Raw genomic sequence first — 16,732 nt, forward strand, 5'->3', positions numbered from 1 at the left:
TGGTTGAGTGACAGAAGACAGAGAGTGGTAATCAATGGACACTGCTCATCGTGGACTAATGTTATTAGTGGAGTCCCTCAGGGCTCAGTGTTGGGTCCATTGTTGTTTTCTGTATTTATAAATGATATTGATGATGGTATATCAAGCTTAATGTCCAAGTTTGCAGATGATACAAAGGTTGGCAGGGTTGTCAAGGACACTACTGACACTATGCTGCTGCAACAGGATCTGGAAAGGTTGAGCGGATGGGCTGAGAGGTGGCAAATGAAGTTTAACATTGACAAATGTAAAGTACTACACATGGGAAACAGCAACCCCAGAGCAACGTATCAACTCTGTGGTACTACACTGACAGTGGTAGAGAATGAAAGGGACTTGGGGGTGATTGTGCAGGCAGATATGAAGTTCTCTGAGCAGTGCAGACGGGCTGCAAGAGTAGCTCATGGAGTATTGTCAATGATATACAGGAATTTTTCCAGCAGGGATGAGGAGGTGATTATTCCATTGTACAAGGCAATGGTCAGGCCACACCTAGAGTACTGTACAAAGGGTACTAGGAAAGTTTTGCAATATGACGCAACAATGAACCACAGGAAGCTGCTTGTTGCTGCATGTTGAGACATGTTCATACGTGCATAGTAGCCGCCGCGCCAAGTCGATGGGCTCAGTTATTCATTAGTAGTGAGAGTGTAAAGTGCTTGCGATGGCATCGTGGTCACGAAATGAGATAAGGACAGTTTTGCGGTACAATTTCGTGCGTGGTTTAACCATAGACCAGTGCTTAGAAGAAATGACTCTTGCACTAGATGCTGATTGTCCACATCGTACAACGATATTCAGGTGGTATAGAGAATTCCAAAGGGGAAATTTCACTCTGGAGGATTCTGAGAGGCCGGGAAGGCCACGAACGTCAGTTACGGAGGAAAACGTTACTGCTGTGAGGAAAATGCTTGACGAAAACAGGCGAGTGACCTACCAACAGATAGAGGATACTTTGGGCCTAAATGCACCAGCAATTCGTTCGATTCTGCAAGATCATTTGCACGTGAAGAAACTTTGTTCTCTCTGGGTGCCGCATCAACTGACTGAAAAGCAGATGACACGACGTGTGACTTGGTGCCGGGAGATGTTAAAAAAGTTTGATAAGGGACAATCTCGGTATGTGAACAACATCGTGACAGGTGACGAGACTTGGCTGTACTATTACGATCTGCCGACCAAGGCTCAAAACAAAGTTTGGGTCTTTGATGATGACGACACACCCGTAATTGTCAGAAAATCCCGATCTGTAAAGAAGAAAATGATAGCTGTATTTTTCAAATCGAGTGGAATTGTGGAACGTGTCGTTTTGGACACGCAGAAGACAGTCACAGCTAAGTGGTATACTGAACAATGCCTGCCTAAAGTCATTGGATCTATGAAGAACCTGCGGCCAAAGTCAAGAATGGACACCTGGTACCTCCATCACGATAATGCTCCAGCTCACCGCGCCAAAGCCTGCACCGAATATTTGACCACCACAGGACTGAAACTTCTCGAGCACCCTCCCTACAGTCCAGACCTTGCTCCCTGCGACTTTGCACTGTTCCCGCATGTGAAAATGAAGCTAAAAGGGAGGCGGTTTTCCAGTGATGAGGACCTTCTACGGGCTTGGGACAACGAGTGTGCTTTACTCCCTAGTGAAACTTGGCAGAACTGGTTTAAAGATTGGTTTCGGAGGATGGAGAGGTGTATTGAATGTAGAGGAAATTACTTTGAAAAAATTAAATAAACAAAGCTGTATTGCAAAACTTTCCTAGTACCCTTTGTATACAGGTCTGGAGGCCTCATTTCAAGAAGGATGTAGAGCTGCTGGAACGAGTACAGAGAAGGGCAACAAGATTAGTGAATGGAACAAAGGGGTGCTCTTATGAAGAAAGGCTTAAGTTTTGCAAATTACAGTGTCTGGAGACTAGGCACCATCGAGGTGATCTGATAGAGGTGTATAAAGCCTTGAATGGTTTAAGCATGCTCAATGCTGATGGGATTCTTCCTCTAGCTCAGAAAAATCACCTGAGAGGGCATAAATTCAAATTGAGGAAAGACAGATATAGGATAGACGTGTGGAAATTTGCCTTTAGCCAGCGGGTGGTTGGTTGGTGGAACAGACTGCCAACCCTTGTGGTGGAGGTTGATAGCCTGAATAAGTTTAAGGCTCGGCTGGACAGGTATTTTGAACGAACAGAGGGGTGAAATGGAAGTGGGTTTTTTTTTTTTTTTTGGCTGATGCTGCATAAGCTTGCTTTCTTGCATCAAATGCCTCTACTAATGCTAATGCTAAAAAATCCCAGGAAACTAGGTGGCAGGACTTGCCAGAGCAATTTGTTGTGATACTGGATACACCCGGCTAGCCTCCACGTGGCAGGGTATGGGCAACATCGGGCCCCACTAGGGGCCTGGTGGCCAATAAGCTGGATAAACAATGGGCACAACATATCACACTGCACAGACACGGCCCACACACTTTCGTCTCTGGCTTGACAGTGTACTGTCCTCAATACAGCGAAACACACGCGGAGATGGGAGAAATCCCAGGTGCCATCTGACACGAACATACCTTACCTTACCAGGTCTGCAGTACAATGAAATTGCGTAGAAGCTCCCAATTGAGCTGATTATGTGGGCACAGGCGGCCCAGGGCATACAGAGCTGTGGTAATTTTGTTGCCGCTATTTCCGGATTCCTCACTACCACTTCTGCCCATGGGGAATCCTCATCACTCTGGATAATTTTATAACTCATTGGGATTCCCCCTGACCTGCTTTGTGTGTGTATAGGGCTCCTGGATAAGGATGATGTCGGCATATTCTTCATCGGCTTTGTGGCGCACCTGGTGAGCCACTGCCTGGCGTGCTGCCCATTGATCTGGTGTATCTTTAGAACTCCGTAGTTATATTTCTTATGGTGTGTCCCCATAATCAATTCATTGTTGGAATACGCTACTTTTTGGTACGTTGGGCATTTTGCATCCCGTATGGAGTGTGTGTGTGTGTGTGTGTGTGTGTGTGGGTGGGTGGTCCAACCTCAGGGATTTGCATTTGATGCATATGGGATCTTTCTCCTTGTTTGGACAGTTTTTAAATTCATGCCCTTTCTCTGAGCAGTGGCCGCACGTAGCTTCTTTCTGGTTGCAGATATGGGATGTGTGGCCATACTTGCAGCACCTATAGCACTTTATTACTGCCACATGCTCCCTATACCTATGACTGCTCCACTCCACATAGATGGTACTCTGTGTTCGTAGGATTCGCCAAGCCTCAGGGGCAAGCTCTATGACCCAATTACAGTTGCCACTGTTATTTACTCTGGTTTTGTATTTTGGGAAAACCAGCACTTTCCCATCACGGTCTGGGTGAAGATAACCACCGAGGGCCTTTTTCTCTTCGGGAGCCTCCGCTGTGAGGCCCAGGAATGTTCGGTGACTGTTTGAAGAAACAAAGAAAAGCCCTGATGTCAAACCAAAAATGGTTAATTTCAGTAATATACACAGTTCACAGGTGGGCTGCATAAAATTAATATTGTGTATAAAAATAGTGAATAAGAGTATACAAATTAGTGATTGAGTGATGTATGCAGGTAACAGACTAAACTGATTGGTGTTGGACTAACGGACTATATCATCATAGATTTTAAGTGATTGATTCTTACTGAATGCTATCTTCATATCAAATTGAGTTATGGGTGAAAGGGGAGGAATCATTTAACAAAAGTAGTAGTTATTTACATTAGCATTAGCATTAGTAGAGGCATACGATGCAAGAAAGCAAGCTTATTCAGCATCAGCCCAAAAAAAAAAAAAAAAAAAACCCTCTCCCATTTCACCCCTCCGTTCGTTCGAAATACCTGTCCAGTTGAGCTTTAAATTTGTTTAGGCTATCAACTTCAACAACAAGTGATGGAAGTCGGTTCCACCAACCAACCACCCGCTGGCCAAAGGCAAATTTCCGCACATCTATCCGACATCCGTCCTTCCTCAATTTGAATTTATGCCCTCTGAGGTGATTATTCTGAGAAAGATGAAGAATCCCATTGGCATTGAGCATGCTCAAACCATTCAAGGCCTTATACACCTCTATCAGATCACCTCGCTGGTGCCTAGTCTCCAGACTCTGTAATTTGCAAAACTTAAGCCTTTCTTTGTAAGAGCAACCCTTTGTTCCATTTACTAATCTTGTTGCCCTTCTCTGTACCCGTTCCAGCAGCTCTACATCCTTCTTGAAATGAGGCCTCCAGACCTGTATACAGTACTCAAGATGTGGCCTAACCATTGCCTTATACAAGGGAATAATCACCTCCTTATCCCTGCTAGAAAAATTCCTGTATATCATTGACAAGACACCATGAGCTACTCTTGCAGCTCGTCTGCACTGCTCAGAGAACTTCATATCTCCCTGCACAATTACCCCCAGGTCCTTTTCATTCTCCACCACTGTCAGTGTGGTACCGCAGAGTTGATACGTTGCTCTGGGGTTACTGTTTCCCATATGCAGTACTTTACATTTGTCAATGTTAAACTTCATTTGCCACCTCTCAGCCCATCTGTTCAACCTTTCCAGATCCTGTTGCAGCAGCATAGCGTCAGTAGTGTCCTTGACGACCCTGCCAACCTTTGTATCATCTGCAAACTTGGACATTAAACTTGATATCCCATCATCAATATCATTCATAAACACCGAAAACAACAACGGACCCAACACTGAACCTTGAGGAACTCCACTAATAACATTAGTCCACGTTGAGCAGTGTCCATTGATTACCACTCTCTGTCTTCTGCCACTCAACCATCCCCTTATCCATAGCAGCAATTTGCCTCCAATGCCACACTGCTCCAATTTGTGCAGCAGTCTTCCATGTGCAACAGTATCAAAAGCCTTTCTAAGATCCAAATATATAATATCAAAGTTATTCCCTGCATCCAGTTCTTTTGTGACTACATCATAGTATCCAATCAAATTGGTCAGGCAAGACCTGCCCTTAACAAAACCATGCTGCGTCTGAGCTATAACTGAATTCTTGTCTAGATGATCCTGCAGTGCTTCTTTAACCAGTGCCTCCATTAATTTACCTGGAACAGAAGTTAAACTAACAGGTCTATAATTACTTGTGTCAGCCTTTGATCCTCCTTTGTGAATTGGGGTTACATTTGCACATCTCCAGTCTATGGGTACCTCCCCTGAGTCCAAAGAAGCTCTCATAATTATGGCTAGGGGTTTGCATACTTCCTTTGCTGCCTCCTTTAATATAACTGGATAGATCCCATCCACCCCAGGTGCCTTTTTTATGTTTATCCTCAACAATCTCTCCTCCACTTTCCTCTCAGTTATTACAAAATCATCCAGCTCACTGCCAATGTTTACTTTACCTACATCATTCTCCTTCCTGAATAACTCCTCATGCGTGAATGTAGATGCAAAATACTCGTTTAGATTGTTAGCCACCTGAGCAGGATCCTCAACTGTTGAACCATCAATCAACATAATCTTACATAATAAACATAATTTTTAAAATTCAAGCTAACATCCATAACAATCCATATTATCCACTGAAGCAGAAATATAATTTAATTTAAGGTAATGGAAACTTTTTAAGCCTCTATCAAACATTGACTAATACAGTGGAGCATTTTTGGTAGCTAAGTACAGATAAGAGCATACAATCTGTCCATACAGAGCAATAGTATGGACAAGGAAATCAGTTAAAAAAATAGAGAAATAAAAAAAACCAAGAAATAGTATATACATCAATGATTTGTTTTCCCAAAGGGCTGCTCTGATTGCATCCTCCACTTCATCCTGACTACTTCTACCGGAAGGATGCAAGGCAGAGGATGGTAGAGCTTATAGGTTGTGGTCTGAGGCTGACCAGAGAAGGATTGGTTCTGAATCAATAGGGAGCTAAAGAGTAAGAGAAGGCATGGATAACCTCGATTGAGGTTACAGGGAATTAAGAGATTTAAAACGGAACATGATTACAGCAAGATCCTGGATCAAGGTTAAATAAATCCAGAAAAATCTGTACAAAAAATAATAATAAATAAATAATTAAAGAAAACCAGAAAGAGTAGCAAATAGGAACAACATAAAGGAAGGTAAAGGTCCAAGACTAAGAAACAATGAAGCAAATGGAACTGGGAGGTGTAATAAAACAGTGGGTGATAATAGAAAACAGATCCTAAGGTTATACAAATAATAACTCCACATTATATTATATTAGCTAATTCCATGTATCTACTTCCCCTAAAGTAGTATCTACTCTAGGGGCAGTAGATAATGGAATTTTTTTTTTTTTTTTTTTTGTCATTATGCTAACTGTTTCCTTGTCCTTTCTGTTGTATTTACTCTGGAATAATTTCTTTGGCTTAGGAATAGGTAATCTTTGGGGCGGAATTGTGGTAGGCTTTGGATTAGATCCAGATCTGCTTTCTCGTGTTCTTTTGAAGATGTTAAAATATTGGATGTCGAAATTTGTTTCCTGTTGATGATGATTTTACCAGAGAACCTGATATAGGAGGCCTCTTTGAGCCAAGGAAGCAGAGGGAAACAACCCTTCTTGATTCTCCTGCTTTGCTGATTCTTAGCCTTGGACCTTTGTCTTCCTTTATGTCACTCACCCTTTTTTTCCCCTCCTTCTCTTTTGGTTTTCTTTAAATTTTTTTAAGCTTTTTTTTTTTTTTTTGCATTTACTTAACTTCAATACAGGGCCCTGCTGTAACCCTGCTCCATTTAAATCTCTTAACCCTTGTAACCGTGATCAAGGCTATCCGCACCATCAACTTACTATCAAGCTGCCTCATTATTAGTTCAGAACCAATCCTCCTCTGGTTAACCTCAGACTATGTCATAGGCCAAACATGCAAGAAGCCAATAAAGCTGAATCCTCTGCCATGTGCTCTTCCAGAAGTAGTAAGAATATAGAGCTGTCTTTGAGAAAAAGATCTTTGAGGTGTGCACTTGTTTTTTAGCTTTTTATCTATCTCTTTTAACTGATTTCCTGTCTGTACATTTGCTCTATTTCCCAACCATAAATGTAGCAGAACCAACATCATATTAGTTAAGTGTATTTCTGTATTTCGAAAGTACCTGGTAGCCACATATATATATTGTAACTTATCTATATTCCATTACCAGAAATCTACCATTCTTTTAGTTAATATTAAATTATTAACTTAGATTATCGTAGATTAAATTATGTTTCTACTTTAGTGGATAATAGATTATTATGTTAAGTTTAATTATAAAAATTGTGTAAATAACTACTAGTTTTGTTAAATGATTTCCCCTTTTGTCCATAGTCCATTTGGTCTACAATAAAATTCATTAAGAATCCTGAAACATGACCTGCAAACAATCTAGTGTTGATATTGAGCTTATATTTGATATGTTACAATAAAATCTGTTTTGTTTCCCATTTCACATTGTAAAAAGGTATCCTTAATTATATGCATTTACTTATATATAATACATACAGTTTATCTTATGGACAGAAACCATGTAAAATCAGTTCCCAACTATATTATACACTGAAAAGTTTCTCAAAGAAATGTTATTTGAAAATGGTTGAGAAGATTTACAACCACTGTCATAGTGCTAAACAGAGAGATGCTCTATCAAAATCATGAAAGTCACAGCAAGGAACTAGTATAAAGTAATATATCAAATGCAAAAACAAAACCATTAATATTTTTATTAAATTGTAAAGGCCTGTATGCAGTAAATGTACTGGAGCTTTTGCCGTTCCTTGTTTAAATTGTTGCCTAAATTAATTTTACTTCATAAAATTTAATCTTGTATTTGATTGCAAATAACAAGTGTTGCTTCTTTAATAATTGTGATATGAACAATGATATGAAATGAAGTTACCTAGCTTTTGAACTTATTGTCTAGTATTAAAAACCTATCCCTTGAATTATAAAGGTATTAAAATACCAATAGTTTAAAATTACATAAATGATATCGTTCATTATCAGGTCTTTCTATGAGCACTCGTTTATTTCACTTGCCAAACTAGCCTTATTTATATGTGCTGAAGTGTAATACAGCCCTGACTGTAGTACACATTGCCTTCTACAACCATGAGGTATTTCCTTAATTTTTTCTTTGTCTCAGAAGAGGAGAGGCAACTCCTAAAACATCATGATTATATCATCTCTCCACCTCCTCTCCCCTGCCAAGAACATTTTATGTAATGGCTTTATTTCCTTATTAAATTACTCTAATGATTTTCTGTGCAGTCTTTTATTTTCTCTTAAGCTATTTCTACTCCTGCATAATATGTATAATGCTCTTCACACAATATATCTTCAGAACATATTAGGCATAAAATTATAGATGAATTTCAGCTACTTGTTAGATCTACAGATATTGAATGTAATACAGATAACTGAGACACCCTAATACAGAGGGTAATGAGTTTCATTTTGGAACATATACAGACAGAAATGGAGGGGAAGAGGGGCTTTGTTTCTAATAAAAAGCTGCCTTGAATGTGGTAAGATTGTACCCTGATTCAGAACAATTTCAGGAGAGCATAGTCTTTGTGGTAAAAGATAGCGGTAAAAGAAAGTTAAGAGTGGGGTTTTTGCTACAGACAGCATGAGAGCAGTGAGTATAGTAAGAGTCTTCTATACTCACTTACTATAGTGAGTATAGTAAGAGTATGCAGCTTGAATGGGCAAATAAGTCTTGGGTGCCTTGCTATGAGGGATTTCAACATAAGATTCATTGATTTTCAGTCAACAAGGTTTAAGTTAACCTTAAGTTGTGTAATTTACAAGATTGGGAACCAACCCAATCTTTAAAGGTAAATCTTTTAAATCTACTTGATGATTATCATGGAAAGTGCAAGAGGCACAAATCGTCTTGATCTGGTCATGATCATTGCCCAGAATAATATCACAAATATGATGGTACACGATCTGTTAGCAGCAAGTGGCTATGTTCTGAAATGGACAATGGCAGATGAGATGTCAATAGGTAAGGGCAAGAGTTTTAAATTCAAGAAAGAGGATTGCTGTGGCTCAGGGACACAGTTTATCATCTGTGAAGACTTCAACTCAAAATCTACGCTCTGGTTTCATCCAAATTCTGACTTCTGTGGGAGCATTCTTGGAGGGTTCATCTTTCAACAGTTATTAATTATAATGAATAAACAAGGAGAACCTTTCATATTCTCCAACTCACTTGGTCACTCAAACATCAATGTCACATTAGCTTCCAGTTCTGCTGCTTAATTGATTTCTTTCTGAGAGGTAATTACTGATTGGACGATGTTCAATCAAGAACCATAATATTTAAATATATGCTTCTGCTACCCCTTCCTTTAACTCCTCTACTAAACTGTTATTCACTTTGAAAAGTAAATTGGGACAGATTTAGGAAAGCTGTTGTTTCTGAATTTCCTGATTGTAACAATGAGGCACTAAACAGAATGTCTGCTTTTGATCCTGACATTTCTGTTCAGAATGCTCTCATTAAAGCTATATGACAGTCTGTCAAGAAGAAAATTAAAGTTTCCAAGTCAGATCCCTGGTGGATCAGGGAACTTACCCAGAAAGGCTGTCCATAATACCAGATGGAATTTTCAATAGATGAAGAACTTGGCGAAGAGGTTACCCAACTTCAAGACATTTATAAAAACCTTAAATGAGAATATGTTAAAGCTATCTACGAAAGTAAAATGGCTATGTGGAAGGAGTATGTAGCTGAAACAGGTAACAGGAACCCACAGGCCTTATTTATTTATTAAGGTAAATCTGCCAGACATTTGCAATGCAATCATAACAAATGGAGAAGAAACACAAGCTTGGACAGAAACTGTAAATAAAATTCTGGAACCATATTCCCACAAGATGACATTACTACTGATTCTGTTACTGACAACTAGCATTCCCTCATGGGTAGCACAGTTGGTAGAATTGGTATCCTCCCCCACACTGGGTGGAAAAGACTTGAATTCGAGTCCTGTCGATGACACAAGGAATTTTTATGAGCTTTTTCACAACATGGCTAAGTTAGGCAGTCTCTGGTGAGGGCAGCATGGTTTCCCTCCCAGAAACTTGGGTTTTCGTCCAGCAGACAGAAAATCAACCATAGAACACATGCAATTTACAGACAGTATATGCAGAGCAGTTTGGCCTTAGTCGCTGATGCTCCTAAAACTCTACTACAATAACAACCAACACACATGCCAACTGAACAGGAATTACATTTCTAAAATTAGTATAATGCCATTCTCCCAGGAAGAAGTAGATTTTTCCATCCTAAAAATAAACTTGAATGTCATGGAACAGATTTGTTGGAGAAGAATTTATAATAAAATTTCACCAGATTAAACCTATCTTTTTGTTATTGTTTTGACAAATGCCTACAAGAAGCAGTCATTCCCATATAAGAAGTTGGCACTTTTAAAAATATTCCTGAAACCTTACAGGAACATTTTTCAGGAGAAATACTGAAGATCGTGCAGGCCAATTGCTTTGTTGCCAAATCTTGGAAAGGTTTTGAAGGCCTGATGTAGCTGAGTGGTCATGAGCGAGAGTGCAGTAGCACACACTCTTTGAGTAGACCAGGATTCAAGCTCATGATTACTAAATACGATTAACATTTGTACTAATGATTTATTGTAAACTCTACTGACCTGGTGGTCGTGCCGGAGTATAAACAAGAAAGACTACTGTCCTTTTGAATTACTTCCGTACTTGAGGATAACAGTTTGCTAAAAATCAGTTAAAAATTTAAACATGATAAAAGCACTGAAAACACTGTCTTAGAGTTTATCCGTCTCATTAATTCTACCAGGCACAAGTATTCTTTAGTGATTTTTGTTGATGTCGAGGTTGCTTTCAACTCACTTTGGAAATGTGTCAATGAGTGGCTTAAGCTTGCTAACTGCTTTTTGTAGCTGTTTAATATTATTAGCCGTTACTTCATTAACAGATTGATCAGTCGTGACAAAATATAATACTGTCTCACATTCTGTCTCGTGGAAGTCACCAAGGATCAATACTAGGACTGCTTACATGGAATTTAGTGCTTGATCAGTGACTAGAAAAGGAGTTTGATAATTACTGCTCATTAGCATATGCTGATGATACAGCATTGATCTTCTACAGAAATTCTTTTGCCTATTTGGAAAGAAATGCAGACTTTGTTATATAGGAGTTGGTAAGCTGGACCAAGGAAAATAAATTAAAAATCTCAATGACAAAGACCAGAATGTGGTGTTCAAAAGTTCTCTCTCTCTTCAATAAGAACCCCCCCCCCCCCGATCATAGTTAATAATACAGAATGTTAGGTGACAACAATCACCTAACATTCTATCCACACATAACACACCTAATCATTGTTCTTTTCATTAAAACTCTTGAGAATATCTAGGCAAGAGTGGGCTCCAAATCATTGCACCATGGATATCTTGTATATGATAGTTATCTTTCCAATTGCATTGTACATGGCAGCAGCCTGGTTTTTCAAGAGCCAAGCTATTAACCTTTCAAAGAAAGCTAGGATCATTACAAAGATGTTTTCTGCTAGCTTTTAACTGTGCCTGCAGAATAGTATCCACTCCTTCTCTTTGGGTAATTTCCAGCTCCATTTCTCTGGACTCAGTGCTAAAAATTTTTTATCTCTCCTTTTACCGCTGCTTTTGTGGATCTCTAGAGGATTGGAAGCATCTACTATAATACTGCTCAATTTATGCAGATCTGAGATGACAATTGAATTCAGGAGCACAACTTCGTTGAAGATCCAACAGTGTTCCAGCATTTTCACGATTACGCCAAAGCTTTATTTATTCAATGGAAGTAACTCATGTCAAAACTGAGGGTAACTTAATGGTTATAATTGATTAGAAAAAGCCTGCTGAGTAGGTGTCCAGGGGTAGTATAGTCATATAACTTGGCTATAATAAGCAAATTTTTTTTTTTTTAAAATTGTGGTATTTTGTTGTTTGATATTTTTAGCTGTAAATATCTTTGTAATGTTATGCAGTTATGGTTCCACAGCCTTTGGCACTGTCATTTCTTTTCCCTCTTTTTTTAAAATTTTATTTTATTCTTTATTCTATTTACATCTCTATCCTTTCCATTATTATTATTACATTTTATTTTATTCATACTTTAATTTACATATATACACACTTTTTGGTCTCATTTTTGGAGCCAGATCTGTGGCCCTGTCAAAGTGGTATTTTACTTTTTTTTTTTTTTTTTTTTTTTTTTTTTTTTTTTTTTTTAATACATACTGTCCTATTTCTATTAAGATTGTTTTTAAACTTATTTTTCTTTTGATGTTTTCTAGTATTATTCTTAATTGTCTTTATTTTCTTTCTCTTTCTCATTTCTTTTCTTTCTCTTTCTTTTTTTTCCTTGTATCACATTCACAGGTGATTGGCTTCTGCCTTCTAGTGGATGTGGGATCTTTAGATTAGTCCTTTTGGACTGGTCACTACTTGTGCATTTGCTTTCCACATCCTCATGGCATGATTGAGTACTAGGATGCAGCTTTCCTTGTGGTTGCTGCTTTCTGGTGGCAAAGAGACCAGAAACAACCTAACAACACACACTACACAAACTGAACACTACATGTACTCTCATTTCTGATCAGAAAGAGTTCTCTGAAATTAGAGGACTCCTTACAGAGTTCTCTAATCATCAATGAGTACTATGGTGGAGTTGGCCTAAGACCCAACGCACATGTGGCCCAAGGAGGTTCTTAGAGTCAGTGAATTGGGATGAAATATATGAGAGCAAACGTACAAATTGTTGTTTTAATGATACTGGAGTTATTGCTCATATCCATAGGTATGTATTTTGCCGAAACATGCAAATCAAACCGTGCATTCATGGTTTGATTTGCATGTTTTGCAGGCTGAGAAGCACTATATGATGATCGACATATTTTAAATGGCACTGAATTAGCCTCATCAGGCAGATGGCTTTTCTCAGTATTTATCGCAAGATTTTTTTTTTTTTTATCAGAAAGCAGATAGGCTGACCTTGTAACATGCATACATAATAAACTGATGCCTCATAGCTTTGCCATGACACTAATCCAAGCTACTCAGCTCAGCTCAACCGGTTCATAGCTCTGGTATTATTGACATAACACCTTTCATTTCAAAAATATACCAGGGCTATTAAAGATGATTTGATGCTAGAAGAACGACATGACCTGACTATCATTGTTATCAGACTTAAATATGCCTTATGGGGAAGGATGTAGTATGTATGGGAACACTGCTCCAACCACATCTAGAAAAATTAGCATTACTAAAGGAACATGATGCAAGAAAGCAAACTTATATAGCATCAGCCAAAAAAAACAAATCTAATTTCACCCATCCACTTGCTCCAAAAGATTTGTCTAGTTCTGCCTTGAATATATTTAAGCTATCAACTTCTACGGCAGATGGAAGTTTGTTCTAGCAATCAACCACATGCTGGTTAAAGGCAAACTTCAGCACATCTATCCTACGACTATCTTTCCTGAATTTGAATTTATGCCCTCTCAGGTGATTATTCTGAGCAAGAGGAAGAATCCCATCAGCATTGAGCATGCTCAAACCATTCAAGGCCTTGTACACCTCAATCAGATCACCTTGCAGGTGCCTAGTCTCCAGACATTGAAATTTGCAAAACTTAAGCCTTTCTTTGTAAGAGCAACCCTTTGTTCCATTCACTAATCTAGTTGCCCGTCTCTGCACTCACTCCAGCAGCTCTACATCCTTCCTAAAATGAGGCCTCCAGATCTATACACAGTATTCAAGGTGTGCCCTGACCATTGCCTTATACAAAGGGATAATCACCTTATCCCTGCTAGAAAAATTCCTGTATGTCATTGACATGATGTCATGAGCTACTCTTGCAGACTGTCTGCACTGCTCAGAAAATTCATATCTGCCCGCACAATTACCCCAGGTCCTTTTCATTCTCTGCCACTGTCAGTGTAATACCACACAGTTGAAATGTTACTCTGGGATTCTGCTTCCCATATGCAGTACGTTACATTTGTCAATGTTAAACTTCAATTCCCTCCGCTCAGCCCATCTGCTCAACTTTTCTAGATCCTGTTGCAGCAGTGTACTGTCATTAACAACCCTGCCGACCTTCGTATCGTCAGCAAACTTGGACATTAAGCCTGATATACCATCATCAATATCATTAATAAATACAGAAACAACAATGGACCAACACTGAACTCTGAGGGACTCCACTAATAACATTAGTCCATGAAGAGCAGTGTCCATTGATTATCACTCTGTCTTCTCCCACTCAGCTATCCGTAATATCAATGATAATGAAAATATTAATGATACCACTATTTAAGGCTCTTTTTGTTTAAAGATAAAACAAGTATTTTCTAATATGCATTCAAGTTCTAAATAAACGTTGAAACTGTGCAAGACAATAATTAACCTGAAGTCTTTTAATAAAATAGTAGATTATAATACAAAAATATATCTTATGTCTCACATTGTGCACCAATAAGCTTATACATTTGATCTTATGTTTTTTGCTGGATTATTCAGTTGACCTGTATTAAATATCTTTTATTTATTTATTTAAAAATATATATATTTTATTTTAAAATTTGTTTCTGTCCCTTGTCAAAATATGTGATTATTATGAAAAAGTGTTTTGTTATTTATATGAACTTTGTCTTGTGTGTATATTCTTAATTGTTTTCTATTTTAAAATTTTAAATCCACTTAAAATTTTTTTTTTTTCCTAGGTCAACAGAACTTCATTCCATTCTTTCTTCAACAAACACCATTTTGATGTATCCTGGCCGTGACGCTGTTGCATTGGATACTTTGCCAACTGTCATTGAGAAGGGTGCTTCTTATAATATTGTTATTATAGATGGAACATGGCCCCAAGCAAAGTCTATTTTTACTAGTAGTGAAGAGCTAAAGAAATTAAAAAAAGTAATGTATTAGAAGATGAAAATTAACTTTTCAGAATAAGCTTAAACTCAAGCGTTTAGGGCATAAGCCTCAAGCTATGAAGGAGTCTAGACTATGTATAAATATAGTGCAAATGCATCAGAAATACATAGCTATATCTGAATAAATCAGAATATTGGTAAAACGGCATCGTTTTAAGTTATATCTCATATTGTGAATACCTTCACAACGAGTTGCCATGATATTGCACTACTTCGAATAAGTAACGCTTCACCTAAGGAGAAGACTAATGTTACTTATTCTCAGATGGATACCACCACCCAGACGGCACCGTTTCAGAGCTATTTGGCCCTTCTTCGGTGGGTGGGTAGGTACCCGAGTGATGCAACGATGGCAAAACAGTTATGAAGTATAACTCCACAATATGAGAGATGCCTGATGGTGTATCATGTATTTAGACTCAAGCGTTTAGGGCATAAGCCTCAAGCTATGAAGGAGTCTAGACTATGTATAAATATAGTGCAAATGCATCAGAAATACATAGCTATATCTGAATAAATCAGAATATTGGTAAAACGGCATCGTTTTAAGTTATATCTCATATTGTGAATACCTTCACAACGAGTTGCCATGATATTGCACTACTTCGAATAAGTAACGCTTCACCTAAGGAGAAGACTAATGTTACTTATTCTCAGATGGATACCACCACCCAGACGGCACCGTTTCAGAGCTATTTGGCCCTTCTTCGGTGGGTGGGTAGGTACCCGAGTGATGCAACGAGTACCTACCCTCGGGTACCTACCCACCCACCGAAGAAGGGCCAAATAGCTCTGAAACGGTGCCGTCTGGGTGGCGGTATCCATCTGAGAATAAGTAACATTAGTCTTCTCCTTAGGTGAAGCGTTACTTATTCGAAGTAGTGCAATATCATGGCAACTCGTTGTGAAGGTATTCACAATATGAGATATAACTTAAAACGATGCCGTTTTACCAATATTCTGATTTATTCAGATATAGCTATGTATTTCTGATGCATTTGCACTATATTTATACATAGTCTAGACTCCTTCATAGCTTGAGGCTTATGCCCTAAACGCTTGAGTCTAAATACATGATACACCATCAGGCATCTCTCATATTGTGGAGTTATACTTCATAACTGTTTTGCCATCGTTGCATCACTCGGGTACCTACCCACCCACCGAAGAAGGGCCAAATAGCTCTGAAACGGTGCCGTCTGGGTGGTGGTATCCATCTGAGAATAAGTAACATTAGTCTTCTCCTTAGGTGAAGTGTTACTTATTCGAAGTAGTGCAATATCATGGCAACTCGTTGTGAAGGTATTCACAATATGAGATATAACTTAAAACGATGCCGTTTTACCAATATTCTGATTTATTCAGATATAGCTATGTATTTCTGATGCATTTGCACTATATTTATACATAGAATAAGCTTAAATTAATGTTTAGACCAGAGGTTCCTGACTTTTATACCTTATCTTTTATATCTGAGCACCCTACATTTTTTTTTTTTTTAATTTCATCTCCCCAAGTTCTAGAACAAGTGCAAATAAACAGATTTGACATGACATTTAGCTAGGAAGATACATACTTTTAAAAATTAATATATATACTTCAATAATATATATTTTAATATGTTAATCTCAAAGAAAAAATATGAATAATTGAAATAAATGAATGTTTCATACCTGGGTTATTGGGATGGTTTGTCCATCTTTTGTTAAAGAAGTGCTTCATGAAAACAACACATGCCTCCACCCCAA

At 38.3% G+C, this 16,732-nt stretch overlaps 1 protein-coding gene across 1 annotated transcript in view; it reads left to right on the forward strand.

Moving 5' to 3' along the window:
* The window catches only part of Dtwd2 (DTW domain containing 2), a 176,833-nt gene that overhangs the window by 110,050 nt on the left and 50,051 nt on the right, over window positions 1–16,732 (forward strand). The window contains exon 5 of the mRNA XM_090377223.1: window positions 14,769–14,964. Within this exon, the coding sequence (XP_090233349.1) occupies window positions 14,769–14,964 (196 nt within the window). The remainder of the gene's footprint in view (window positions 1–14,768; window positions 14,965–16,732) is intronic.

The sequence above is a fragment of the Mastigoproctus giganteus genome, chromosome 7 (genome assembly GCF_048544385.1).
Source record: "Mastigoproctus giganteus isolate SK-2022 chromosome 7, ASM4854438v1, whole genome shotgun sequence".
Lineage (NCBI taxonomy): Eukaryota > Metazoa > Arthropoda > Arachnida > Uropygi > Thelyphonidae > Mastigoproctus > Mastigoproctus giganteus.